The 27,336-nt window shown below is 32.7% G+C and overlaps 3 protein-coding genes across 3 annotated transcripts; all 3 read right to left on the reverse strand.

Annotated features, from left to right (window-relative positions):
- Positions 1-267: 267 nt before the first annotated feature.
- On the reverse strand, positions 268-5,751 carry LOC106764957 (methylenetetrahydrofolate reductase 2-like). Its single transcript, XM_014649416.2, has 12 exons — positions 5,605-5,751; positions 4,979-5,402; positions 4,307-4,367; positions 4,115-4,197; positions 3,651-3,824; positions 3,038-3,211; positions 2,835-2,935; positions 2,632-2,743; positions 1,870-1,950; positions 1,602-1,779; positions 611-945; positions 268-502 (listed from the first exon to the last, which is right to left on the reverse strand). Exons 2-12 carry the CDS (start codon positions 5,381-5,383, stop codon positions 419-421), a joined length of 1,788 nt encoding a protein of 595 aa, XP_014504902.1. The 5' UTR covers positions 5,384-5,402; positions 5,605-5,751; the 3' UTR covers positions 268-418.
- A 1,221-nt stretch (positions 5,752-6,972) lies between these two features.
- LOC106764677 (glucan endo-1,3-beta-glucosidase 12) lies at positions 6,973-8,328 on the reverse strand. Its single transcript, XM_014649004.2, has 3 exons — positions 7,802-8,328; positions 7,431-7,685; positions 6,973-7,279 (listed from the first exon to the last, which is right to left on the reverse strand). The coding sequence occupies exons 1-3, from the start codon at positions 7,866-7,868 to the stop codon at positions 7,245-7,247; spliced, it is 357 nt and encodes a 118-aa protein (XP_014504490.1). The 5' UTR covers positions 7,869-8,328; the 3' UTR covers positions 6,973-7,244.
- A 137-nt stretch (positions 8,329-8,465) lies between these two features.
- LOC106764676 (histidine kinase 2) lies at positions 8,466-18,145 on the reverse strand. The gene is made up of 14 exons (XM_014649003.2): positions 17,168-18,145; positions 16,561-16,734; positions 15,341-15,799; positions 13,788-14,063; positions 13,139-13,308; positions 12,798-13,010; positions 12,527-12,713; positions 12,266-12,317; positions 11,955-12,178; positions 11,761-11,859; positions 10,841-11,496; positions 9,873-10,370; positions 8,964-9,479; positions 8,466-8,867 (listed from the first exon to the last, which is right to left on the reverse strand). Exons 1-13 carry the CDS (start codon positions 17,477-17,479, stop codon positions 9,227-9,229), a joined length of 3,573 nt encoding a protein of 1,190 aa, XP_014504489.1. The 5' UTR covers positions 17,480-18,145; the 3' UTR covers positions 8,466-8,867; positions 8,964-9,226.
- Positions 18,146-27,336: the final 9,191 nt, after the last annotated feature.

Genomic DNA, 27,336 nt, shown 5'->3' on the forward strand with positions numbered 1-27,336 from the left:
GATTGGGGCTTTTTTCTGACCCCCTACTTAAGGGGCTTCTTAAAATAGGACTTTTTCAATAGTGGGTTGGGGCTGGCTCTGGGGCCATGGGTTAAATTGACACCTCTAGTGGAAGGGGAAGTGCACGTGAGGGAGGTGAATCTGGTTATGGAGGAACATAGGGGCAGAAGCTGAGTGGGAAGGAGGGTGTGGCAATTCTGCAGAGAGGGATGGAGTGTGTAGTGAGGAAGAAAGTGGATGATGTGAGGGAGAAGGAGAAGTTTAAGAAGTTCACGTGCAGCCGTACATGGATATTGTCATCCGTTTAACAAACAGAGCATATTCACATTCCTTTAAATTAAGGGCAACCAAGTGGATATTGTCATCCGTTTGACAACCAAGTGACATTAGTAAAGAACGAATAAATAAGAAGCTTCAGTCAGAAATCTGCAAAGGCCGCAAAAAGATCACCATTGATGTAATCGTTGTCCACCAAACTNACCAAGAAGTAGCTTCCACCCACCTGTGACACAGAAAGAATTATCAAAGCTCTAGCTTGTAGCTGAAAACAAAAACACGGCAATGCCATCAAATACNCAGGTTTTACAGGACCATAGCCTTATGAACCAACCTCTTCAACAAATTTCCTGGATGCATCACCCTCAGGGTACAAGCTGGCCCATCCTCTTGACCAAATTTCAAATGCCTCATCCTTCCATACATTAAAACTGACAGGATCCACAATGGTCGGTTGTTTTATCTCCTTAGCCGGGAAGACACCCCATGTCACAGCATTAACATCAGTTTGACCCACATTAGAACTCCAGCTCCCTTCTTTATTCACGGCCATGTAAGTTAAAGAGATTCGATCCTTGCATTTATCAACAAGTGTATCCAGCTTTTCCTTGGAGCAGAAGAACTCTACATATGCCTTCTGATAAACATACCCACCAGGTCCACCCCAGCCTAGGCCATATATCAAAAACGAAGGATTTAGTGTATAATTTATCGTAGACACACAAATACGGACAAGATATCAATACCCTCAGTCATAAAATGCACTGGATATTCTGCTCGAAAAATCTCAATATATGTTCTGTATCCCTATTTTGTTTTCAATGTTCTGTTCAATCTTCCTTTTTCATTTTACAAGTATAGTCAATATAAAGTGGTATAGCCACATCTCANTCAAGAATCCTGATCCAAAAATTGAAACAAAACCCTTCCNGTTATNTGGCCGTAAGTTCAGTACTATTTCCTAATCGGCTAAAAGTTAGTTTAGGATTTTAGGCTATAAACAATTTAAAGTAATCAATAAAACACTAGACCACTGTATCTGTAATGTAAATTTAACAAACAAAAATCATATCAGTAAAAACCGGATTCGACATAATGTAACTTTTACTAACAAAAAATAAGGAAAAGAAATTAGAAATATAACATAACTACAATACCTAACACCTTCTAACTCCTTCCAAAATGAAAACCTCTAGATATGTTCAACTATCTAACTTGAATCAGAAAGTTAGGCATCTTTCTATAGCTAGTACAAACTAAAATACTGTAAACCTACGACCAGAAAATATCATGCATAAATAAAAATAAACTTCCTTTACACCCACCTACAGTAGGAGAATCCGACTTTTCCCCATTAACAGCTGGCTGGCTATTGATTGTGAGGAAGCCCTTTGCATTAATCCTCTCCAGCTGCTCATTGATGATCTTTGTCTCTGGCTGAAGACCATCTAATTCTGACCAAGGGTTGGTTCTCAACTTTCCCATGCAGTACATTCTAAACCGCTGGTATATAACAAAGGGTGTAAATTTAGATGATGTTTAAGTGTTAACAAGATTACTCTAGCAATGTTCGAAGTGAAAAAATAACTCCACCTCATATATATCTTCAACGCTTTTCAAGGGAACTACCCATTCTTCAATAAGCTTCTTGTCCCGTGCACGTGGTCGCATGAACTACAAGAAAAAAAACGATGAATTCTAGCCCTATCAAATAACAAGTACCAATTTCTAAAAGTTTCAATGTAGTTTTCACACTTCTGCTTCTGCCTTGTTTCTTTTCCCATGTGTTTTAGGCTTTGCATGAAAAAGTAATTAGGCTTTGCAATATGACCTTTCTATTCATTTTTTTTCAAAAAAAGAGTTTGTGCAGCATCATAATCACAAAAAACAATATATGCTACCCAAACCCTTGATTTCTAACGTAGGGCAACTAATATAATTCACATAACAACCAAGGTTTCAAATTGCAATTTACACTACAACTATAATTGTAGCCACAATATTGTGGTTTTGGAGGTTACCGTATCAGCATCAGAATCATAATTGCGATCGCATCAACTATATTTGTCAACAAATTTCCACATTTGAATATCAACACAATTGTGACCACAATTCAAAACCTCGAACAATTCTTATTAGATCCATCACTGCAGTATGTTTCCCATTTGGATTGATGCTTTGCACTTTTAGTTTCTCCATAAAAAAATAATAAAATTTAATTTTAAATAAATAATCTACTGTACAACAATCAATTTTGATCTACTGATAGTGTAGAGACCTTTTTATCCTCTGGAAAAGAAAATAAAAGTGTTAAATAACATACATAAAATAAAATCAGTAAGCAACCGCGAGCACCTGATAATCAGTTAATGCACCATATGATGGGTTACAGGAATCACCCCAACGCCCATGTGGATATTGATCCCATCCTATGGTTCGTGATATGTAGCTTTTTGGACGATTTGCCCTATAATAGTTGTACAAGGAAAGTAAGAAATCCTTCATACAGATTCACTCATATTATGGAACACGACATGACAATTGCAAAGGTAACATACCAAAAGATTGGACGGACATCTTCTTTAACACGGAAAACATTTGTGGGACGTCTCCATGGTAAGGATCTTGAAATTTTGGACTCTTCAATTAAGCCAAGGTTCTGCCAGGAAAAAAAGAAACAGTAAACATTAATATCAACTTTCAATCAAGTTAAGTCTTCCAAAAATAANAAATGTACACATCTCATGCCATAGGAGCCAACCATTAGTATTGCTAATGCTGATTTCTCCATATTTAGTGTATAAAGATGCAATGTCTTAATTCCATGAGATAAAATCTTTTTGCACATTTCAGTTCCCAAGTGAACTCCATAAGACTTGACAGCTTCTTCATTGTCCTTGATAGGCTCTAAAGCAGACATAATGTCAGCTGGTATCTAGATTATGTCATTGAAAATAAAACAATGTATTAGAGTCCATGGCACTTAAGTAATATAACAAATTGGTAAAAAGTGACAAGTACACGAATANTAAGTAACAAAGACATATTATGTGAAAACATTTTATCTTAACATACATCCCTAGTACTAGTTAAATATGTTCACTCGTCCAACACAACAATCTAAGTATGGAATCAATCATTACTCCTAGTGTATGTTCAGGTTTATTATTTAATAATGTTATGAAAGCACAACTGATATTTTCTTCAAGTATACGTGTATAAAGAGAGATCAATATTTAACATTCAAGTGCCTTTTTATTCTTTCTTTAGACCCCATCCAGCAACGTTCTTGAGACTTTTAAACATTTCCAATACTTAATACTTGGTCTACATGAAAAAAAAAAACAAAAACAAAAACAAAAAAGAAATCTTACCTTGGTTTTACAAAACCCAGTCATACGGAGAAAGCCCTTGTAATTATTAATGGGCATAATTCCAGGTACAATGGGACAAGTTATTCCGATTTGGCGACAGTCATTCACAAATTTCAGGAATGTATCCGTATCATAAAATAACTGGGTGACAATCACATCTGCTCCCGCATCAACCTACAAAAAAAATATGAACTCAGAATAGGGGGCCCAAAGAAGAGGTAAAGAGATCAACAAAAAATACCTTGCAAAGGAATCCTCCACCATTGCCTACACCTCACTTGCTACTTTTCATTTTCATTTAGAAGAAGAATAGCGAAGTTTATCCAAGAATGCAACATTTCTCTTAAAAAAAATCTTTTTGCCCTTCTTATTTAAGAAAGAAAGTCACAGTTAAAAGAATTCCCTAAATTATGTTCTAGAATTGAAAAAACAAAAATGGGTAGATTCTAATTCAATGACTAGACCTTGCTCTTCAGGTATTCAAGATCTTTTTGATAAACTTCTGCTGTAGCTAATCCATCACTTCCTATAACATCCGGATGTGCCTCTGAAGAGAAAGACTATAGATTGTAAGAGAAAATGATGGCAGAAAAAGGAGCATAAAAGCACTTAACAGAATGAGATAATGAAGATGAAAATAATGAGAAGTGTGTAACCTGGATAACCGGCAACAGTAATGCCAAAGTAGTCACCATATTTAGCTCTGATGTGTTTCACCTACAAAAAACATNANCATCCAGAAAATCAGCACTCAAGACCAGACAAACTGAACTANCAGGATCACCAGCTAGTATCAAATTTTATGAAACTAAGCCCAAAGTTTTATCATCACTAAGAATGCAGTATAATGTTCCAGAACTCATTAACAATGGATTTAAAAAGTTTCATTCTTTGTATTTTCAGGCAGTGCAGAGTATCCAGGTGCTTTGCCAATATCAAATTTACATCAAGGAACATGACTGACCCACTTTTAGTAGGGTCTCCCCTCCCCAAACACATTTTTTCCATCCACAATACTTGAATCCAAATCTAGCTCAGAAGAAGCAAGCCAATTCAACTCCAACCAAGAACTTCTTGGTCCAGCAGATCAAATATAGAATAACAAATGAGACCGACAAATTATAATAGAGGACTCGGTCTGTGCAAAATTGAAATTTTTTCTTAAAAAAAGGTTTCTACGAAAATAGCTATAAACCATCAAAGTCTAGAATTGGTAAAAGAGAACCTGAGTGAGGGTGCTATGGTTCTCTAACTATCCGAGTTGAGATTGGCAAAAATAGAATGAATTATATAAGTATGAGAAAATTGGAGGCAAAAGGAATTGGTACCAAATCGCGTGCACAGGCAAAGCCGCCTTCAACCTGCACAAATTTGTCCTGGCCATGTGGGGGGTCACCTCGAAGAGCAAGTACATTTTGGAGGCCATTGGACTTGATGGTGTGGAGAGCATGGTCTATCTTCTCAACAGGCATGTTAGTGCAGGTAAGGTGCATCATGGTCTCCACACAGACAATGTTCTGCATCCTGTTGGCGATTTCCAATGTTAGATCGGCTGTGGTTCCACCAGCACCCCACGTGATATCACAAAACGAAGGATTGTGAGCCACCATGCGATCCATCCTCTCAAACAAATTGTCCACCCCATCCTCAGTCTTGGGTGGGAAGAACTCAAAGGAGAACACCACCGTGTTTGGATCATTTGCGGCATAACGTATTTTCTCTGCGATCTTCATTTTCTACTTTTTTTTATAGCTAAGACCAGGCCAAACAAAACAGTAAATAGGTCAGAAAACAATTTTACACCTCCATCTCGTCATTACATCATTTCACATAAAATTCAGATGTGTAATTGTAAAGAAAGGCATGGATTATAAACATTTTATAATTATAGCATCAAGAACGAAAGGGAAGGAAAAGTGGAAAGGGAAGGAAGAGTTGAAAGCAACGATCGTACCTTGTGAGGAAGGGAGATTCAGAGGAAGCACGTAATAGTCGAACCTTGTGGTATGAGGTGAGGAAGGGAGATTTAGAGGGAACGCCTAACGTGAGGAGTGGAAATATGAAAATGGAAAAATTTCTTTTAGCAACATTGTTTTAACAATTTTTTGACGATGTTTTAACAATTTTTTGACGATGTATATGTGGTATACGTGACAGCTTGTAATTGATCTATTTTAAATATTTTTTAAACATAAATTCAAATAGATCAATAAAATAAAATAATGACATGCGTCTCATTGTGAAAAAAATTGGGAAAATATCATTGTCCTGCTGTGATAATATAGACAGACACATATCACATATAGAAAGGTAGGCAGATCTGCTGTGAGATAGGTAGATCTGCGGTATATGGTTGGTGGCAACTGGCTACCGGCAAGGGTCTTCGCTGCACATGGAATTTGGGTTAAGTGAAACTCGCGTGATAGGTAGATCTGCGGATTATGGTTGGTGGCAAGTGAAACTCGCGTTTTGTTTCTATCATTTTGTATATTATCAGTAGAGATTTTTTTTAAGAACTTATAATTTAATAGTTATCTGTTAATAGGATTTTTACAAATGTTAATTTTTCAGCTTTTAACTAGTTTTTCTTAAACTTTAACCCTAGATTAGTCAAGTAGCACAACATTTGTGGATAGGTGAAAGAGGATTGAAAGTGATTTCTTTGATATAACTAAGAATAATTCAAAGTAAGAGCTATGTTTTTATAAGTATGCTGGAATAAATTAAGGTCCTCTTGGAATAATTTAATAGCAGATTATTTAAATTTATCTAGGGTTATAAGTAGTGTGTATATTTATGTTTTTAAATTATTTTTATAAACTCTTCAAAATAACTTAATAAAAGACTCGCCTTCAAATTCTATGGAAGAAAAAAAAAGTCATATTTTAATTTATTATTTACTCTTGTAAAATTTAAATATTATTCTTAAGCAAATCAATTTATAACTATTTTTATTGCTTGTAAATCTATTACTTTTGCACGTCTTCCCTTTTTTAATGATTTATTTTAATATAATTAGTAATCTGTTTTATGCACTGCGTGTATAAATGAATGGTGAATTTTTTAAGATTGTATCATAGTAAAATATTATTTTATATATCTATATACACACAATTTTAACACATTTATTTATATTTGTACTATATGAGTCGGACGAGACGGGAAGGTAAAATAAAAGTAATAATTATGAATATAAAAGTCTCTTTGTATTATATATATATATATATATATTTTTTTTTTTTNTTTTNTTTCTTTTATTGGAAATGACAATGACAGCAGAACCCATTTTGAATAAAAGGTTGAAAAAGAATATCTCCAAGTTTTTGAAAAAGAACATAATAGCATTAGTCACTCACCCATAAACCATACATTGTTAAAAAAAAAAGACGAAATTAAACTGGACTACACATTTATTAAAGTATGACAAAAGATATTAATTTATAAGTTTTTGCAATTGCAAAGTAAAATTTCAGCTCTATCAATAGTATAAAAAAAAGGCCCCTAAAAGAATGCTTAATTGCAGTTTGGGACCACACAACAGTTCGAGCTCTAGTTTTTGCTGCAGTTATTTTAAGTCTTCTGTCACAGTTGTGATCATGGAATGAAGTCATAGTGACAAGAACCATGACCTGCGCACAAACATTAAATCACCATCATTCATGCACTTTCTTCTATGCTATATATATATATATATATATATATATATATATATATATATATAGACACACACACACACTCAAATGGGAAATCGTGATTACGAGGAATCAGTTTGATACTTACTAGGATCCACTTCTGTTGTCATGGCAGCCCCTCTGAAATTGCAAGAACCTCCACTGTGCTTGAATTTCTGATAGTAGCTGTTGAAGGCATAAGAAGCATGGTCTTTTAATGTGTTTGGAAGATAGCAAGGTTGGTTCACTTGGATTTTTCTGCAATCTGCACCTCCTTTTCCACATGCCCAATTCAAGGCTGCCTGCAATTCATTAACAGTGGCCTGCTCATCAGCAACACACCATTGCTCAAACTCCGCGTATGCTGCATCAATGCAATGTACTTTTTTGAGATGAACACAATGAATACAAATAGGAAGAAGGAATAAAAAGTTACATTTTTTCATTTCCGGGGTAGAAGAAGGAGCACTTTTCCGTTACCTGTTTTTGGAGGAATCATGAACAGGAAAAGTAGAGGAAGCATTAACTTCAGCATCAATGTTGCCATTTTGGAGAAAAGATAAGAGAGGCTTTGGTGATTGATAAAGACTGATTAGTGTATAGAATAAATACCAAAGACATAACCAATGTTGTTGCTTATATAGTACACAAACAGTCAAGGAAAAAGGTAGGAAGTTTTGGTCTCTTTCTAACGGTTAAGAACGAATTTTACGTTATTCCATTGCAGGTGGATCATTCATGGTGGCCACATTGACAGAAAGAACTGAGCTGTAACACGGCAAAAGTTTATGTTATTTCTAAGGCCACTTCCAATTTCAGCGGTTTTGTGATGCTTTGGCACGTGCTCCACACTCAGAAAGAAAAAACGCACAGAAAAAGACTTATATTCTTAACTTTCTCTGCTGTCAGAAGTTCATCCAACTCAACAACGATTTACCTTTTTTTTCCCTCTCAATGACAAAATGATTATTTATCTCACTTCCTTCTTTCTTCCTTACTTTCCACACACACTTCTCAGCTTTAACCCCGTTTTTCTCTTTTGCCCTTTTCAGTGTGGGAAAAAAGGCTTATTTTGTTAGTGGTCCTCATGTTCTGGTGTCTCATCTCCCATACCAGTAGCCTTACTTGTAGCTCAATATTCAACTTTAATGAATTGAACATTTATTAGCCTTCACACAGCATTTATGTGGAAAGAAACAGTTACAACTCAGTGACAAGTTGAAATTTCACTGGTCACAACATATTAATATTGTTACATATGCCATGTGTCACGTAATAATAACTTTGCTTTACAAGTTACTTACAAAATTCTGAGGATTCAAAGATCTTTCACCCTTTTCCATCTTGGCCACAAAAATTGAATCAATGATCTCGTCACTGTAACATTTTATCTTAATCTAATTGCTCTGGATAAATATATACAGAGAATAAATCAGAGATGGGAGGCAGGAACCAAAAACGGGTTATGTACACCAATGAAATTATGCCTTGTGTCGATCTCCTCTGCTGCAATAAGTGATAACCTCTTGAACTTGAAATCAGCATCCTGGAAAAAAAAATGAAAAAGGAACAAAATTTATTACTGGGTGAATAGTCTTACAAGTGAACTCTTCAATCAAGGGATGATGAAAATGGTACTTACTATCAGTAAACAACACCATAGCTGAGATTCATGATGCAGAATTGAAAGCTTTGATGATGGCAAGCAGTGTCATAATTAGGAACACAACAGCTGGGGCATGTTAAACCATTACAATATCTGCACATAACTAGCCAAAATTAATCCACCCGCTAGCTCTTTTAATGGAGAAACTGACACTTGACATATGTTGCTTGAGGTTGGTCAACACTTGTCAGCAGGGTATCTGAACTACTAATCAATCGTTTTAACCTAGGCACTCCACACTATGAATCTGGCTGGAAGAAACGTGTCATTGCCATATAGAGCTGCTCTTCTTCAAATGGCTTTGTCACATAGTCATCCATTCCGCAATTTCTGCACTCTTCATTTGAACTTTGAGTTGCATCTGCCGTCATTGCTAGTACTGGAATGTGCCAATATGAGATGTTACCAAACATCTCTGCAGATGCTTGTCCACACGCAATTTTCTCATTTACCTCGCTCTCCATTAGGCGGATTTCCCTTGTTGCTTCAAAACTGTACCATTTAAAATACAGAGAAATACTTTTAAATTATATCTCAGCCATGGTTTCAGGTCTGTGAGATCCTATCTAGAAAAGCATTCAGAGTCTGTGATAGCATATTTTTTATATATTTTAATGAAACTAATAATAATCTTAATATCTATTTATTTAATTATTGCTGGTTATCGAAACAGTCATGAAACCAAGGAAAAATAAGTTGTGGCTAAAATATTCTAGGTAGCAGGTTCTTTGGCAAAAGAAAATAAATGTAGGAGTCTGAGTTTTGGCACCAGTTCTATTAATTATTATCTACTTACTAGATCAGTCATTGCTCCCTATTTCTATTCTTATAGGTGACAATCAAAATTCAGAAAACTAAAGAAATAGGAATAAGAAGATAAATTACCCATCCATTTCTGGCATTTGGAGATCCATGAAACAAGCATCAAAACTATGTGGCAGTTTAAGCACCTTTAGAGCAGCCATGCCACTCTCCACAGAAGTAACTTTTGCACCATACTTCTGTAGAAAACCTTTTGCAACTCTTCTGTTCACTGCATTATCATCAACAACCAAAATTTGTTTGTGCATTAACAAACTCCCAAGTTTGGATACTTTCTTCCTTTGTACTTGATTTTTTTCAGCACCAAGGGATTCTCTGTAAGAGTGAACCAAAGAACTAAGCCAAAGAGGCTTCATCAGTACATCATCTATGATACCAACTGACTTTAGCTCATCATGTTCGTTGGTTCTAGGGTGGCTGTCCAGGAGAAAAATCTTCGGTAAGTCTATTGGATCCCTTTTGATGCCATTCTGTCTAAGCTTCCTGATTTTGCATAAGATAAGACATTCTTTATCCCAAGCATCCTTGTCTATCAAAATCATGGCCAACTGGCTTGACATACTGAAGAAAAAGCAAAAGTAGTAATTTAGTACTAAGGAAATGTGTATTATCTTAATAATGATAGAATTTATCAAACTGATTCAGAAGAACCAATTAGTCCAATTTATTAATACAAAAATTGAGTTTTCCCCAGAACACGAGCACCTTAAACCTTTTCAAGATCAACAACATTCATATTTCACGTGAAAGTAAGCACTAAGGATCATCAAGTCAGTCTGGGAAAAAAACTTATTAATGTCGCCTATGTTTTTTTCTTACTCAATTTCCCATAAAGCAGGTCATACTGATTTTTTATATTGTAAAATCCTCTGTTTCCATTGTAAGTGACTGTACATATGGAGTATTCCGAAGTCTAACAAGCTACATTTAAGTTCAGAACAATGTTTACACCAATATTTTTCAGTTATTGCACAATGTCAGAACATAAATAGGAAAGTTTATACTTTTAGACTGCCATAATGGTAAATTACCTCATGTCACAAGTACTAGATAGACAAGAGCATTGAGAATTCAGACTATTAGTTATATCCACAGACATTCCCAATCTCTGCAGATGATATTTTGTGACTTCAGCTCGGATTTTTCTTCTATCTACCACTAATGCTCTCAATCCTTGGAACTCTGAACCAAAACTATTATTCTGCCACATTGCATCCAGAGACGTGCTATCTCCTTTTCTGAAAGTTCCAGTAAAGGAAAAAGTACTTCCAATTCCAGGCTCACTTACAAATCCAATTTCTCCTCCCATGAGGTCAACTAGGCACTTACTAATGCTCAGTCCTATTCCAGTTCCACCATATGTTCGGGAGGGGGAACTATCAGCCTGCATAAAAGGCGTGAATATGCGGCTTTGTGCATCTGTAGGAATTCCTGTACCTGTGTCTTCAACTATTACTAATAATTGAAAATTTTCAGGATCATCTATGCTACTTAACTTTTCAAAATTTGCCCAACTTTTCCATTTGTTGCATACAGGAAACCCGCTTAATGTATCATATGTTCTGTTTGATACATCTTGATTGGCGTTTAAGCCTTCACTCAGCACTGCATCCTTAACATGAAGTGGATTCTTCACTTCGTTTGCCAGATGAAGAGAAACAAACACATGTCCTTTATCATGATTGAACTGAAATGCACCAAGTAAACTAATTAAGACAGATTATATATAAGCAATAAGATTCATTCTCTTATTCCCACAATAAGATCCACTAATTTAATATGAAATTCGAAAAGAAGAGAGAAACATATAAAGCATCAAAGGTGGATTACAATGCCTAGTATGCTTCAAAGGGAGAAAATGCAGCAGCGCCTAAAATTGAGATGTTTCCACCATTACAGTATATGCGAAGAATAATAAATCACAAAAAATACAGCATGAAATACAGCAAACCTTGACTGAATTGCTGACAAGATTTGTAATTACTTGCCGGAATCGTTTAGGATCACCAATGACAACTTGAGGTACTTGATTGGATGCATAAACAGCCAGCTGGAGTCAACAAAAAGTATAGAGAACAAAGTTCAAGTGAGACTTCATGTAAAACTGAGGTACAAAACTAAGGTAGCTGAAAGATAGTATCTCACCTCTACTCCTTTAGATTTTTCAGAGAAAGGAGATAAAACTTCATCCAGAATAGCACGTGGGTCAAAAGCTACAGCTTCAAGTTCAAGCTTTCCAGCTTCAATCTTAGCCTGATCAAGAACCTCATTTATGACTGATATGAGATCTTTACCACTATCATGTGCAGTTTGGGCATAATCCATCTGTTTTTTATCAAGCTCAGTGTCCATCAACATTTGCAGCATGCCTGAAAAATGATTTTAAATGGCTGATAATTATCACCACGTATTGACAGGTTGGGATTATCTATTAAAACATCAAAACTTTCAATTACCTAAAACACCGTTCATTGGAGTCCTTATCTCATGTGAAACTGTAGCAAGAAACTACAAAAAGCGAAAGCAATCCTCAAGGTGAAGTCCACATATTAATTTTAATTAAAAGAATGTATACAATCAGAAAAAATTCTGATGTTGAATGACGATAATCATGATGCAATAAACACAATAATTGTGTGCTAGAAGTCCAATACTCTTGCCACCAGGCTAACAATTAATCTGCATAATTCAGTATAAACCCCATAAATATATCATACCTGGGATTTTGCCACATCTGCAGCCTCAGCACGGCTTTTCAGCTCACTCATTACACGATAGCCATCCTCAACTTTTATTATTCTATTTATTGCTGCATAAAAAATATGACCCACCAGCAAAGTAATAACAAACACCCCCCCTGATGCATTGATTGCAGTCCAAGGTAGTGGAGGCCTCTGCTTGAACCTGCAAAAGCAAAGGAAACGGAAATGCACTGATGATATTTCAATTCTTTGAACATTACACAATTATTATAGTGAGAAAGCAAACCTGCAGTGCATCTCATGTTTTCGTAGCGGATCCCCGAAATCTAGGCTGCTTACATGTAGTAGGCCAGTGTCAGTAACATCAGTACCATACATTGTGATAGGTGCAGATGCATCAGTTGTGTCATAAACATTAACAACAATGGTTTGCTTGCTGGCAAGTTGATGCAGAAGCTTGTCCACCAATGACGGAACATCATAACATGCACCCAGATACCTGCATATAAATAGGTACCAATACACACATTAACACTTTTGTGATTCTCTTCTTACGGGTAGGTATATCAGAGCACACATGAAATGCATATTAACCAATAGACAGTTAGCTGTAGCCTGTAGGATTACCCCACAGTTGCTTCAATACGCTGCTCTGGTGTAGCATCTAAAGGAAGATTAGTGTTATAGACCGCAAATGTAAGTACTACACCCAGGTGATTGGACTTTAGTAGTTTAAAAGGGGATGTGAGAACCCCCTTTCCAGATGCCCTTGCTCGCAAAATATTGTCACGGTCCTCCTGTGTAACAATGCAGCAAAGATATTTTCTTTTAGATAGCCAGATAAATTTAGCAAATAATTCTATATATGATAACTCCTAGTCTTATTTCTACTTAGTCTATCTCTGAGATGATAGTGAATAAACTGATTAAGCATGAAATAGAGGAGATGCCAGTGGTCAGAGTTGATTCTCTTGTAAAACAGGAGATGCCAGATGTTCAAAAGTAAAACTCTTGTATGAGGTTGATTCTGTTTATGCCAGATTCAATTCCATGTATACAAAACTTTAAGCATCTAATGCTTTCCATAAAGAAAATACAAAGACAAAAGTCTTTCTAACCGATGACTTAACAACTTAGTTTTCTCATGCTTGTGCAGAATACACAGGGTACGAACATTGATGAGGATGTAAAATTTCAAGTTTTTAAGCCATTGTCTCACAATTTGCTAAGAAAAAGTATGTCATGTTAGGATGACAGCAAGCTAAGCAGAACACACCTTCCCTGACATCATGTCAATAGATACAATATGGGAAACCGTTTCTTGAGCAAATATCACTGGTGCATATTCATCTTGAACGGGTGCTGGATCCAAATTTCCAGGAATACAATCTTGGACTAATGCCTCATTCTCTGTTTCCATTTTCTTAATTGTCCACCCATGCTGCTTTTCAAAATGCATCCTATCGGAATGAAGAACTTTCAAAGCATAAGCAACACCACTAGTAAGTGGTCTTTCAAATGCTGTACTCTCTGTATATTCTCCAAAAATTTTCTGCAGTGAAACAGATGCTTCGGTGTTATTTTTCCTTACTTTTCTCTTTTCTTTTGTTGTTTTCACTCAACATGAATAGTATTACAACAAGAACATCATAGGAAGGATCATAAATATAACATGGTTTGAAAACGGAAACCAACACTATGCAATATTCACCATATTCAATCCTTACAAGTCTAGCAAACTCATTCACAATGTTAAAAACATCAGAATTACGAGTAAAACGAGGAACCCAGTTTAAAACCTCGCATATTTTTTTTCTGTAAAATTAGCATATACTTAAAGGAAACGTATGAAGCTGTTAAGATGTCCCACATTTGATTGAAATATGGTCAAAATACTCCTTGTACTAGAGCCACAAGTGCAACCCCCCTGCTTTGAGTTAACTTTTATAGTTAAGTTAGGCCCACCCATTTCAGCTATGATTTCAAAGCCTATTCAATCTTGACAATAGGCTAACTGATAAATGTCTCCTTGAAAACCTCACTTTGACATCTAGTCCTGGGTATGAAGATATGCATATTATTATACTCCACATTGGCGCTAAAAAATAAGACCAACCAAATTATTCCTTACACGACTTGGACAATTCTCTCCCCCTCCCTCAAGCTAGCTTTTGGTGTTGAGTTAGACTTGGCTAATAAAAATCTACAGCAATGACAATAAAAATGCTGTCAAACATGTTTCTCTTGGTATAGTTAGTAAAAGTACAAAAATGAATTTGTATGATACCCTTATTGACATTCTCCTTTGAGATTTAGTTTTAGCAACAGCGCTACCATAATGCAATGAAAGAAACGGAGAAGCCTGAAATTCTATTTTAGGCTATTTGTGGAGAAAAAATAATCATAAAGCAACAGATTAACTTCTTTGTCCATACTTCTCAATAGCTTAAGTTGTCACACGAATTACATATCAATGGCTCAACCTGAACTCCATTTTTTTTAATATTATCATATTTTTTCAGTATCCCACCTTTTCCATTACTCTTGCTTATTTTATTTTATTTTATATCTATGCAGTTGTTACTACATGAAAGCGAGCAACTGCACCTTTCCCCTAATTTTACAGATGAGATTTAAAATCATATTTTGCTCTCCTTAGCAAACAAAAAAAAATTATATTTTGTCTACCATGAAGCCACACAAATATGGCACTTGGATTCACATAAGATAAACTAAGAGAAAACATATATAAGACATGAAAAACATCAGTCATTGATCATGCCATGAGTAAGTCTGCATAAGATGGAGTGGGGAAATTGAGTACAATACCTGATCAATTGCAGAAGGATGTTTACCATGGTGAAATGTAGATACAAGGATAGCCAGAGCATGAACATGGTTCATGCTCACATTAAACTGATCTTGCAGCATTCGGGCTCTCTCATCACACATGTTTGTTAGCATTTCTTCTCTTCTCTGCATGATGTCCATATTTAGGTGCCAAAATAACCAAAAGGACCCAATTATTCCAAGTGACACAAATATAACTAGTAATTTTTTCCTCCACCTCCCAGCACCCCTTGATGGACCCCGTGGAAAATGCTTCAGCCGCTTTTGTTGTGCAGCTGGATGCCCCTGAGACAGCTTCTGCTTTTGACTCCTCCGTAGTAAACAGAAGTAGGACATTATAATTCCAATGACGACCCACCAGAATCCTTTAGTTAAATTAAATGAACCCACATGACGCCAAATTGCAGATACCCTCATTTCCCACGGTTGCACAATGTTCTGCAAAGTCAAAATGAAATAGCAAATTAATTATTTAATGGAAGTACAAGTTTCAAATAAGGATGCAAGAAATGCAAGTTTTAATAGTCATAGCACGAGCTTAGAAGCAGAGTCCGTGGTATAAATCACAACATGGGAAAGGCAATATTTGCAGAAACTAACCCAAAATCCACTATTTTTCCAGCAACTTAGGTTGAATTTTTGAAATGCTAGACTATAACTGATAATGCCCTGTCTTTTAGACACCAAGACAAGATTTATAATGGCACAGCCAAACTAAAAAGAATGTCATGATTCTGAATAGGCAACTTAAGGGAATCTATTGGTTACATTCAAGTGCATTCAAAATGGTACCACTGTAGAATCAGATGATGCATTATTAGTAGTTGCATTTCTCACCTAGCTAGCTTCCACAAACTCACCATTCTCACAGAAAAGGATAGCTAGGAATTCTAAAGTCCGTCACAGAAAAGGATAGCTAGAAATTCTCACAGAAAAACAATCATATTATGCTCCCCTAGGATAGGTTGAACAGTGAGGAAAGGAATTGCAAGCTAGACTATAATTCTTAGATACTAACAATTTTTTAGGAGAACTAACAATTCAAATTATTGACCTATTGAGCAAAACAAATACAAGTTTTAGCTCTGATAAAGATTCTACCTTCCCACGGAGGAAATAACTAACAAAATCAGTCGAAAGTGAAGTACCCAGGCCAATGATACATAATTTTTTAATAGGAATGATAATTCAAGCCTTGCCTGGACATAATCATTGAGAATTGGGCATTGCTCGATAGGTTCTACAGTGTCCATTACACGTATATGCTCCTTTCTTAGCTCCTGATTCTCTGGACACGTTAACTGTGGAGTGCTTACCATGCTGCTGCTTAGCAGCATCCGAAGTCTTCTTTCATCAATACAGTTGAATAAAATCTGCATTATAGACAGGTAAGATGGAGAATAAAGAGCATCATTTTGTCTACTGCTCACATTCATATCAGCAACAACTACTATTTTGTTTTAAAAATCTATGAAGAGGGCATCCGTCACTTTTAGAAATCAACCGGTTCTACAACAAAAAGTGATGCTAGAAAAACCTTGTGCAGAAAAGAATCAGAAGAAGATAGTTTATACCCTTTCATTAAGAGAATCTCTTGGTTTCCATTGTTTAACATCTTCCACTCAGCTCAAATATACAACCCAACAAGAAGTTGTTTGTTTAACGAAATTAACGCTCAACAGAAAGCGCGGTTAGTAATAGAAGAAGTCAAATAGTAAAAGTTTCTGAGCAAAAGTACACAATTATCCTTCACGACCACAATATATGAAGCTGGAAATTGAAAGAGAAAAGAAGAGTGTAGTTCACCTGATCTGATCCAGGAAACCAGGATGCCAAAGCATAAATCTGTTCCCTACTAACATTGTACCGTTGTAGCAAGATTCTTGCTCTCTTCTCACAAATTGCTTCATTCTCCTTGTTCACTAAATAGTTACTGTTGAAACTCAAGATGAACCAAACACTCCCTATGGCAACAAAGCCAAAGAACCAAAGGAGAAAGGGTTTTCTCCTACATGTCCTGGGAGAATTAGACCCATGCAGAGGCTCGTTCACCTTCCAAGATTTCATATTCGATGGTATTCTACCATTCGAAGCAGGAGGCTTTCGATTCACAGACATACTTGCCAAATTCACCAAAGTAATAGTCTTGAGGATTCAAGGCAAGCCCGAGCTTGAACAGAAGATTCAAAAAACTGAAGCACCAGGCACCCCACCATGAATCTTCAACTGCAAAGCAAAATTGAAGCAAACCCCAAAATTTCTCTCACCAGTCCACCCGTCAGGGCGCATAAAGTTTGGTACTTTAAGCTATTTCCACCAGGCAAAAGAGAAAAGTCGCACAAAACCCAGTTGGTATATCTCAAGAAAGGAGCTCCACTATGCTTGAACTGGAGTGGTCCAACCAAAAAGTTTGTTTTTTTGTGGATATCCGTGAAGGTTGAAGTTGAAGAGATAACAATAAGAAGAGGTGGAAGAGGAGCATGGGGTAATTATCACACCAAATCAAACCCACTGAGAGGAATTGTGAATGAGATGGGAAAATTTGTTCTTTTTCTATAACAGGTTGTTTCTGCCTCACTGACCTCTGAACACCCAAAAGAAACATCAAGAGTGGAACAATATCACACACTGACCATCATCTTCTTGCAAATTTGCTGATATAACCCATTTTGTTTTTCAGAAAACGTTGGGTGTCCCCCTCCCTCTCTCTCTCTCTCTCTCTCTCTCTCCCTCTCTGTCAATCTCTCTCTCCAGTTTGGTGTGTGCAGCATTAGCTAATTGAGGATGGATCATGATTATCTCATCATCTGGTGGGGGAGGTTTAACCAAAAGCAAACAAAAACCATGATTAAAAATTAAATTTTTAAAGGGAGAAATAAAAAATAACAAGATTTTTTTTTAGTATCAATTATTACTGTTTATTTTTTCAGCTCTGGCATAATTGAATTTTATGGGTCTTTATTTAATTAACAAATTTTCTTTTAATTTTAACTTGTATTTGGTGTTTTTTGCTTTTGCAAGAGTTGAAAAGGACCGCACCCTCCAGTGTTTAAAGAGGGAGTACTCCAACTGTGCACTGCAGAATACGGATTTAAGTGCCAGAAAAGATAAAGATAGTCAGAAAAAAAAAGATGTGAGAAGAAATGGTTCTGCTGAAACGGTGAAGAGCAAGAGAGAGGGAATAAGAATTTGAAACAGAGAGAGAAATAAAAATTTGATTTTTCCAAAAGGGTAAAAATGTCAATGCAGGTAGCTCATTGTCCCGTTCTCAGTTCCATCAGAAGTGGAAAGTAACACTGTAATATTATGTTGAGAATGTACTGGAAGAAGAATGGGCAATTATTCAGAGGGTTGTATGCTAATGTGCGCATGGTGCTAAAAGATTCTGGAATCAATGGTTTTGAGAAAATTATATAGGTTTGATGAGGGGCATATAGGTGTAATGGGGGCATCAAAGAAAATGAATGTCTGCTATATACCTCACCCACCAATATATAATAATCAAACCAATAGTACTAAACAAACTCCCATTTACATTAAAAACTATTATCAAAACCATAATTGCTTTGACCATCATTGCATGCCTATTATTATATTAACTCATTCTTTTTTATCCCTTAATGCAGTTTAGATCTGTGAATTTCTTGCCTTCTGAGTTAATCATCATTCTGGGATATTGAACTAGGGTTCTGTCATGCTATTAATTAATCATCATTTATGATTAGTAACATATATTTTCTTTAGTTTTCAAATGGATCCCACTTTTCTGAGTTTAGCTATGCCTCTCATATTTGTCATTTCTGCCAAAAATAGTAACTACCAACACTATTTCACATACACCCACATAATTTTTCTTAATGCCATGCCACTTTTTTCTCCAATCCAAAACATTTTAAGCAACAAATTTATCTAAAATCCTTTATTTCTAATTGATACGGGAATTTTAATATATTTTCGATAACGATCTATTAGTAGGTAATCTAATTCAATCTCGTAAAATCAATTTATACAGTAATATTTATATCTATTTATATACAGTGAATTAGTGTTATTTTTAGTCAACTGATGTGAAACTTTAACTCATACGTATACGTATATTCTCGAAAAAAATCACTTGTTACACACTACTAAGTTTGAAGTTATAAGAAAATTTTAATTTTAGGATTAACATGTTTTTAGTTCTCAAACAGCATACTGGTGTTTTGACAGATATAGGTTGTGGTATGATAAATAATAGGAAAGAAAAGTCCGTATTATAAATGCAGGTGAGTTTGATTTGGTGATATAAGAATATATATTGGAATATGATGATGTAAGGCGAAGTAGCTGTGGTTCCTATTGGCATGGCACCATTACTTTGTTTTTTTTTTTATGGGGAGTGTTCATAATTGGCAATTTGGTTTGACACCATTACTTTCTTTTTGGTGGCTGTTCATAGTTGGCAATTTGTCACCATTAACTTGAAGTACGTTTATGAAGTAAAATCATAAATATCTATATTCACAATAATAAAATATCATATTTCTTTTATTTTTTATTTTTTGAAAAAAAGAAAGAATTAATGAAATGATGAAAGGAAGAGTTAGATGGTTTAAACTTGTGGGGCCATGCTTCATTGTAATCCACTTGAGCATAATGGCATTGGAAGCTTTCTTACTTTCCCTTTCCAACTTTTCTTTTCACTTCTTGGGATGGAAACTACTACTACTACCATGCTACTTGTTCATATTATTTTATTTATTTATTTTATTTATTTATTTTATTTAAGGTTAAATATGTTTTTAGTTCTTATGCTTTGTGATGATTTTGGTTTTATTCCATTTTTAAACTATGGTATAATTTAGTCTTTCAATTTTAGAAAACTCTGGTTTTAGTCTTTTTTACCAATTTTTTAACTTTATTTGTTATTTCAAACATGTTTTTTAGTTAACCTTGAAGCAAAAATATGTCAAACAGTGTAAACAATCCAAATGCTATAATGAAACGTGTTTGAAATAACAAATAAAGTTAAAAAGATCAGAATTTTTTAAAATTAAAGGATTAAATTATACCATAATTTAAAAATAGACTAAAACTAAAATCACCCTAAAGAAACTAAAATCATATTTAACCGTTTTATTTATTTATTTATTGATGTTTTTTTGAATCTAAGTACTATGTTGTTGATGTGGGAAGTGCATGAGTGTATGGGGCACATCAAGTAACTATGTGTAGCTTCAATAATTACAAAATCCAGTTGGACATAGACCCACCACAATATGCCTATTATTCTCCCTAGGAAGATTTCTCATAACAATATATGCATTCTTTTTCTTCTTAATTTCTCTTTCTTCCTACAATATTACTGTTTATACAACCAATTGTTTTTCTTTATGCTTTTTTTAGTTTTAAATCTATGGATTTTTTCATGTAAGATGTGACGTGTTCGTTTCAAAATACTTTGACAACTTTCTTTCTCTTGTTTCTCTTGCACATGATTGCGGTTTGGAAGATTCAACCTTCTTAAAATAATGTGTTTTGTTTTATTAAATTATTTCTTACAATTTTATTAGGGTTAATTTTTTTATTTATTATTTTTCATAAACAGTTTACCTTTTGTTTCAAATTTGGATTAGTTAGGTCTTTATATATATATTTAAAAAATTAACGATGGAATTATTTTTATTTAATACATTATTTGTTTTTTTACATGATAAACAACCAATTACATTGTATATAACTTAGGGAATTTAAGAAATTTTACATCAAGTCTATTAGGTCATACATGTTACTCATACAATATATAAATAATAAACTATTTTTTAAAGATCAATACTAAATTTAGATTTAAATATTAATATTTGTCAAATATTTTTAATCTAACTATCTTATAACCCACTCAATTTTATAATTTTTTATCGACATTCATTGTCTATAATTATAGAACTTGAACATTTTATCAAATTTTTTTATAACTTAGTACTTATATCCCATAACAAAAAAAAAAATCTCCGTAATCATACTCGTAAAATCATTGTACTAAACATAAACTTGTCATCCTTATGTAATTCATTAATTATTAAGAAACATAGTTGAATATGAAATTATTTAAGGAATGGATAATACGATGAAATTAATATATTTTTCAATTAAATTCGTAAATTACAATATATATATATATATATATATATAGTTAAAATATAAAAAAATTATATAAATATAAACAAATCATTTTTAAAAAGCGTATATTATATAAAAAAATATCACACTCCCACAAAATATTTTTGGATTTATATATTCTTTTTATGTAAATATAAAAGTTCTAAAATTTCCCAATTAAAAAAGACCTGTTTTTTAAATGATTTTGTAAGTTACAAGTACTTGTAAATACTGACTGCTGCCTAATAGCTGAGTAGGATTTCTTGAATTGTTCTTAATCATACGTGCTCATCGATGAGTACAATTTCTTTTTTAGCATAAACAAAATATATATATATATATATATATATATATATATATATATATATTATAGTTTATTTTTAAGAGAATTCTTGTATGGACCACCTTGTATTTTACTTATTATTAGATTGTTTGATGCTTGGTTGGTTAATAAGCCCCATGTGACATTATATTATTTTTCGTCCCTTTCACCCTTTAAGCTTTCACTGGCACAAACATCTACCTCCTTTGAAACATGGCATGTGTGACAAAATAAAATTAAGATTTATATATATTACTTTTTTCAATCTTCATATAAAATACAACTTATTTTTTTTTCTGTAATCTTTAATGATAAATCTTACTCTAGAATCTTAGTAGTTTTTACCATTTAATTTTTTTGAATTATTAATTAAATAAGTTTGAATGGTTTAAAATTAAAATATTAAATTAAAAATATTGATAACTGGTTTTTTTTATCAATAAATCTAATGAGATGACAAAGATACAAACCCTTTAGATAAAAAAATAAATTTCTTTATTATTATTATTAAAACCTTCTCAAATATATTGCACCAAATTCACTTAAAAGTGTTGATGGATACTTTTTGTATGTATATAATGTTTTGTCCATATGTAAATAAAATAAAGAGTAACACATGAAATATCTTCATAAATATGCAAATTAGCTATGTTTTTCACTTAGCTATGTTTTTCATCATATTATGCTAATTATATAATGTAATGTAATATTTTATTTTTCAGATGTTTGTGTTATATATAGGGTAAAATCTTATATCTAAGATATCTAAATAAATCTTACACAAAAGTACTGTAATGTGTCCACACATCATAACTCACTTTTTTTATTCTTATTTTTCACCTAATAATCGCTAACTCAACATTAAAACGTTTGGTTCATTTTTCATAATCAAATTAATTAATAGTGTAGATTATAGCTTTTGCATTAAATATTTTGAAATCTCTACATTGTTGTATGGCCAATTAAAATTTGAAAAGAGCTCGTAATCGATTCAACGAAACAAGAACAACAAAATCCGAAAAAAAAAATAACGTTATAAAAACATAGGAAGGTCCAATTTTTTTCGAAGGAATCCAAAACCAAATTGCGAAGCATTCAAACTGAAATTTGAGAAAAGTGTTGTTGAAGCTTGAGAAGTGAAGTAGCATATATAATGAAGATGGTGACGTTGTGTTACATGCAAAGGAAACATCAATTAGAAGGTCGTTGCACATATATGTTTCACACAAGGATAAAGATACTTAGACAACATTTTTTAGATAAAATTTGAACATCATCATACGTGTCATTATGTGATTGGTCCATAGTGGTGTTATTGTATCATTTGGACCAATCACACAATGACGGGTATAATGATGTTTAAATATTGTAAAAAAATGTTGTTAATGTATCATTACCTGAGCATTACATTCAAATAAATAAATAAATATAAATATATATATATATATATATATATATATATATATATATATACACACACACAATAAGTCAATCCGACTTTCTCTCAAATCTATATTTTTATTAAAGAATCCAAACCCAGTAAACTTCATTATTTTTTACATTTTCAGATAAATATCCAAATCTCCACCATTGATACAAATTAATCTTCTTCTTTCTTCTGCATATTATAAGTTCTAGAAGCAAAGAAAACCTAGGTGAGCTGAAAGAAAGTGAATGTGAAACATGCAGTAGAGAGAAAGAGAATTGAAGAAGATAACTAACTACGTAGGGTAACATCAGAGGTTTGATGGAACACAGGTACCAAACAAACATAAAGAAGTGATCCTTGAGCCAACAACATGTGTAGTCTGCCTCGGATGCACAATAACTGCTCCTTTCCTTTCAATTTTCAACGTAAGAAAACCTATTCCTCTATTACTATTATTACTGTTACTACCTTCCCCTATGCCCTATTTTTTCCTACTACGCACCTACCTATACCTATTCTACTCCCAGTTTAGACAGACACAATTATTACCATAAAAATTAACCTCATAACATTTATTAACCAAAACTTTAATCATTTCTTATAATATATTGGTTTAAACCTTTTTTTCATCCCTAAGTTATAAATGGATGTTCACTTTAGTCCCCGTTTTTAAAAAATGTAAATCTTTACTCCCTAAGTTATAAAAAATGTATCAAATGAGTCATTTTTTGACTTGAAATATTGTTTTTGGTTGTTTCTTAATAACTGCTACATCTTTAGATTGCTCTGATTTGTTTTTTAATAATAACAGCACTTTAGATTGCTCTTTGTACATTGACCATGAACATCAAAAAATGACTCATTTGATATATTTTTTATAACTTAGGAATCAAAGGTTTATATTTTTAAAAACGGAGACTAAACAACATTGCTCATAACTTAGGCACCAAAAAGAGGTTTAAACCTAATATCTTCCTACTAATTACCAAAATAAAACGTTTATTAGAAATAAGGTCAATTTATAATATATAAGTGGATGTAATTTTCATTTTACAAGAGTTGAATCAAACTGTAAGTCTACTTCTTAACAACTAATATATTAAAAGTATTAGAAGTCTCACATCGACTAAAAATAAATTAATTTATGATATATAAATGGATACAAACTTTACCTTACAAATTAATTTTATAAAATTAAATTAAATTTAAAGTTTCCTTCTATGATATCATGACTGCTCAAGAGATACGTTACATGCAGGTTTTGTGATATTTTTTCATAATTCTTCCTAAATAAAATCGACAACTGTAACATGTACAAGTCCGAAGTTGACGACATAAACAAAAATAGAGACAAAAATGATAAAAGACAAAAGACATTATAATTTAGCTCGCCTATCTATTTTCCTGACACACAACCTTGTCTTGACCAAGCTTGATAGCAACCTTTGCTCTGCTCGTTTTAATCTATGCAAATGTCTGGAACCCTAAATTAATTAGCTTGTGAACACTGTTTCTGGAAGGTTGATATGTTGATCAAGTTAATTAATTTTGATGTTTTATAATATAATAATGATATGTGTGTTAGCTGGTTATGGTTTATAATAATGGGGATGGAAGATTATAATCTCTAAGGTTGTCTTGAAATGGATTTACGAAATTGAAGATTTGAGAAATAATTTTTGTTTTACTCAGATAGGAGGTAGTGTTTGGAGGGTATTTGATTAAGAGGGTGTACCCACCAAAGGTGGAGACACGACTACCACTTCAAACAAGTGGCAGTTGAAGTTTTCAACAGCTGAATCGATTTCGACCATTTCATGTTGCTAACATGCTGCCCAAAAAGTTTTAGAGATCATTACTTACTTTTAATTCATAGAAAATATAATGTTTTTCATTTAATTCATTTTAACTTAGTCTCTAAACTTTAATTTTTAATTTATTTTTTGTCTTTGTATTTTTTCAATTGATTTAAAAAAAAATACGCAAGATGATCAATTTTATTAATAGACAAAAAGTCATTTGAGATGTAATCGTGTCAAATTTTATATTTGTTACATATAAATGTCTAAATCATTTTTTTTTTATTTGGAATTGCTTTGATTTTAACATGTGACAATTTTCAAATAACACCGTCCAAATAATGCTAATATTAATTTAAGGTAAAAAGTCATATTTAGTATTTAAAAAAACATAATATATATATATATATATATATATATATATATATATATATATATATATATATATATATAAAACATAAGAAAATCAAATAAAAATATAAAAATTAAATTGTTAACTAAACTTTTTTTTACCGAAGCACCTTGTTTTACAACTTTTAATCTACTCGTTAATAAATACACGTAATTATTGTGTAAAATATATGGAAAATATTTATAATATTTGTTTTTTTTTAAGAATTACAAATATTTAAGATCGTAGTCTAGAGTTTCATTAATAAAAACAATTATCTCAGTCAAGTTTAATTATGTACACAATGATTCTAAAGTTATATTAGAGGTTGCTAATTTAGAACAATGTTGATTAAGCGTTTATAATCAATAGTTAAGAAAGTGAAAAGTGGTTTTTATTAACAATACTTTAAGACTTTGTTTGCTTTGATCGATGTAACACAGGTTTAAACCTCTTTTTGATTATAACTTAGGGACTAAAGATTTATATTTTTAAAAATGGGAACTAAACTGAACATCCACTTGTAACTTAGGGACCAGAAAGAGGTTTAAACCATGTAATATATAAGTGAATAAATTTGTGGGTGAATAATTACATTTGTTTTCAAATATTTAAAGGTGATTGTAGCGGATTGCAAGAGGAGACTAGATTTTCATCTCCTCGTATTAAAGAGATTTATTGTTGAAAAATGTATCTTTAACAATTTTTTTATAATTATTTATGTGACAGTTTGTGATTGGTTCGTTTCAAATATACGAATCAATAAAATAATGACACATAATCTGTTGTCAAAAAATTGTTAAAAGAAGTTATTAAGATGTCATAATCATGTAAAATGAGAAAACTATGCTACCCTTACATGTACATGGGTCATGGGAAGAACGAGAAAAAAGTGGAGGAAATTGACTTTGTCTCTCATGCAATCGATTCAGTTGGAATAAGAAGACCTAAATTGATTTTGTTGCATTTTTGAAAGATAGGAATCGATTATGGATGTATTTTCAAGTGATTAGATTGATTCTGTGTTATTGAAATCGATTTTGGATGGATATAAAAACTGGAATCGATTTTGAGTGTTTTTAAAATACTATTATCACATGTACTGGTGTTAGAATCAATTTCAAGTGTGTTTGTGATGGTCTATGATCGATTGTGTTAATTTTAAAATCATGATTTAAAAAATTGAAATCGGTTTTGAACAGTAGAGGAAGAGAGAATCGATTCTCATCTTTTTTCATAATTGATTATCCTTCGTATTAGTTTATATGACATATAATGGGAAGAAGAATCAATTTTCCATTTACATAATTACTCTCCTACCCTACATTTTTATTATTATTAATAAAATAATATTAATAATAATAATATTATTAATAATAATAATACTATTAACAATAATAATAATATAATAATAATACTATTAATAATAATAATAATATAATAATAATATTTTTTATTTTTTTATTTTAAATTGCAACTTATATATATATATATATATATATAATTGTAGTTTTAAATAAAATTTCAATTTTATTTTAACAATTTTTACTATTTATGTTTAACTTTATATTAAATTTATCTTTAAGGATAAAGTAATAATTATCTAATTCTATTATTTAAAAAAAAAAAAACTCTAATCTATCATACTACATCATAGAATATACACAAACTTATAAACTTTTTCTTTAAATTCTTTCCTTTATTTCTTCAAATCTTTTAATCCAAACAACATTACAACCTCCTTTCTGATTTTTCAAATTCATCCATTCCTTCTCTTCAAATCTTTTTCCCTATCCAAACACTACCAAAAAGATGCCATTAATTAAATAATATGTATTTAAATACAAAAAATAACGTTTATAACATCCGATTTTTTGTTTTCTTGCTTCCGCTTTA

This window comes from Vigna radiata, chromosome 6 (assembly GCF_000741045.1).
Source record: "Vigna radiata var. radiata cultivar VC1973A chromosome 6, Vradiata_ver6, whole genome shotgun sequence".
Taxonomy (NCBI): Eukaryota; Viridiplantae; Streptophyta; class Magnoliopsida; order Fabales; family Fabaceae; genus Vigna; species Vigna radiata.

Coding starts and splice junctions, on each gene's coding strand:
- LOC106764677 (XM_014649004.2), bottom strand. CDS start 7,868: ATGGCAACATTGATGCTGAAGTTAATGCTTCCTCTACTTTTCCTGTTC. Junction 7,686..7,801: donor CATGATTCCTCCAAAAACAG/GTAACGGAAAAG, acceptor GCATTGATGCAG/CATACGCGGAGTTTGAGCAA. Junction 7,280..7,430: donor GACAACAGAAGTGGATCCTA/GTAAGTATCAAA, acceptor GTTTGTGCGCAG/GTCATGGTTCTTGTCACTAT.
- LOC106764676 (XM_014649003.2), bottom strand. CDS start 17,479: ATGTCTGTGAATCGAAAGCCTCCTGCTTCGAATGGTAGAATACCATCG. Junction 12,179..12,265: donor TCCAATGAACGGTGTTTTAG/GTAATTGAAAGT, acceptor ATCATTTTTCAG/GCATGCTGCAAATGTTGATG. Junction 11,497..11,760: donor TTGTCAGCAATTCAGTCAAG/GTTTGCTGTATT, acceptor GGTGCATTTCAG/TTCAATCATGATAAAGGACA.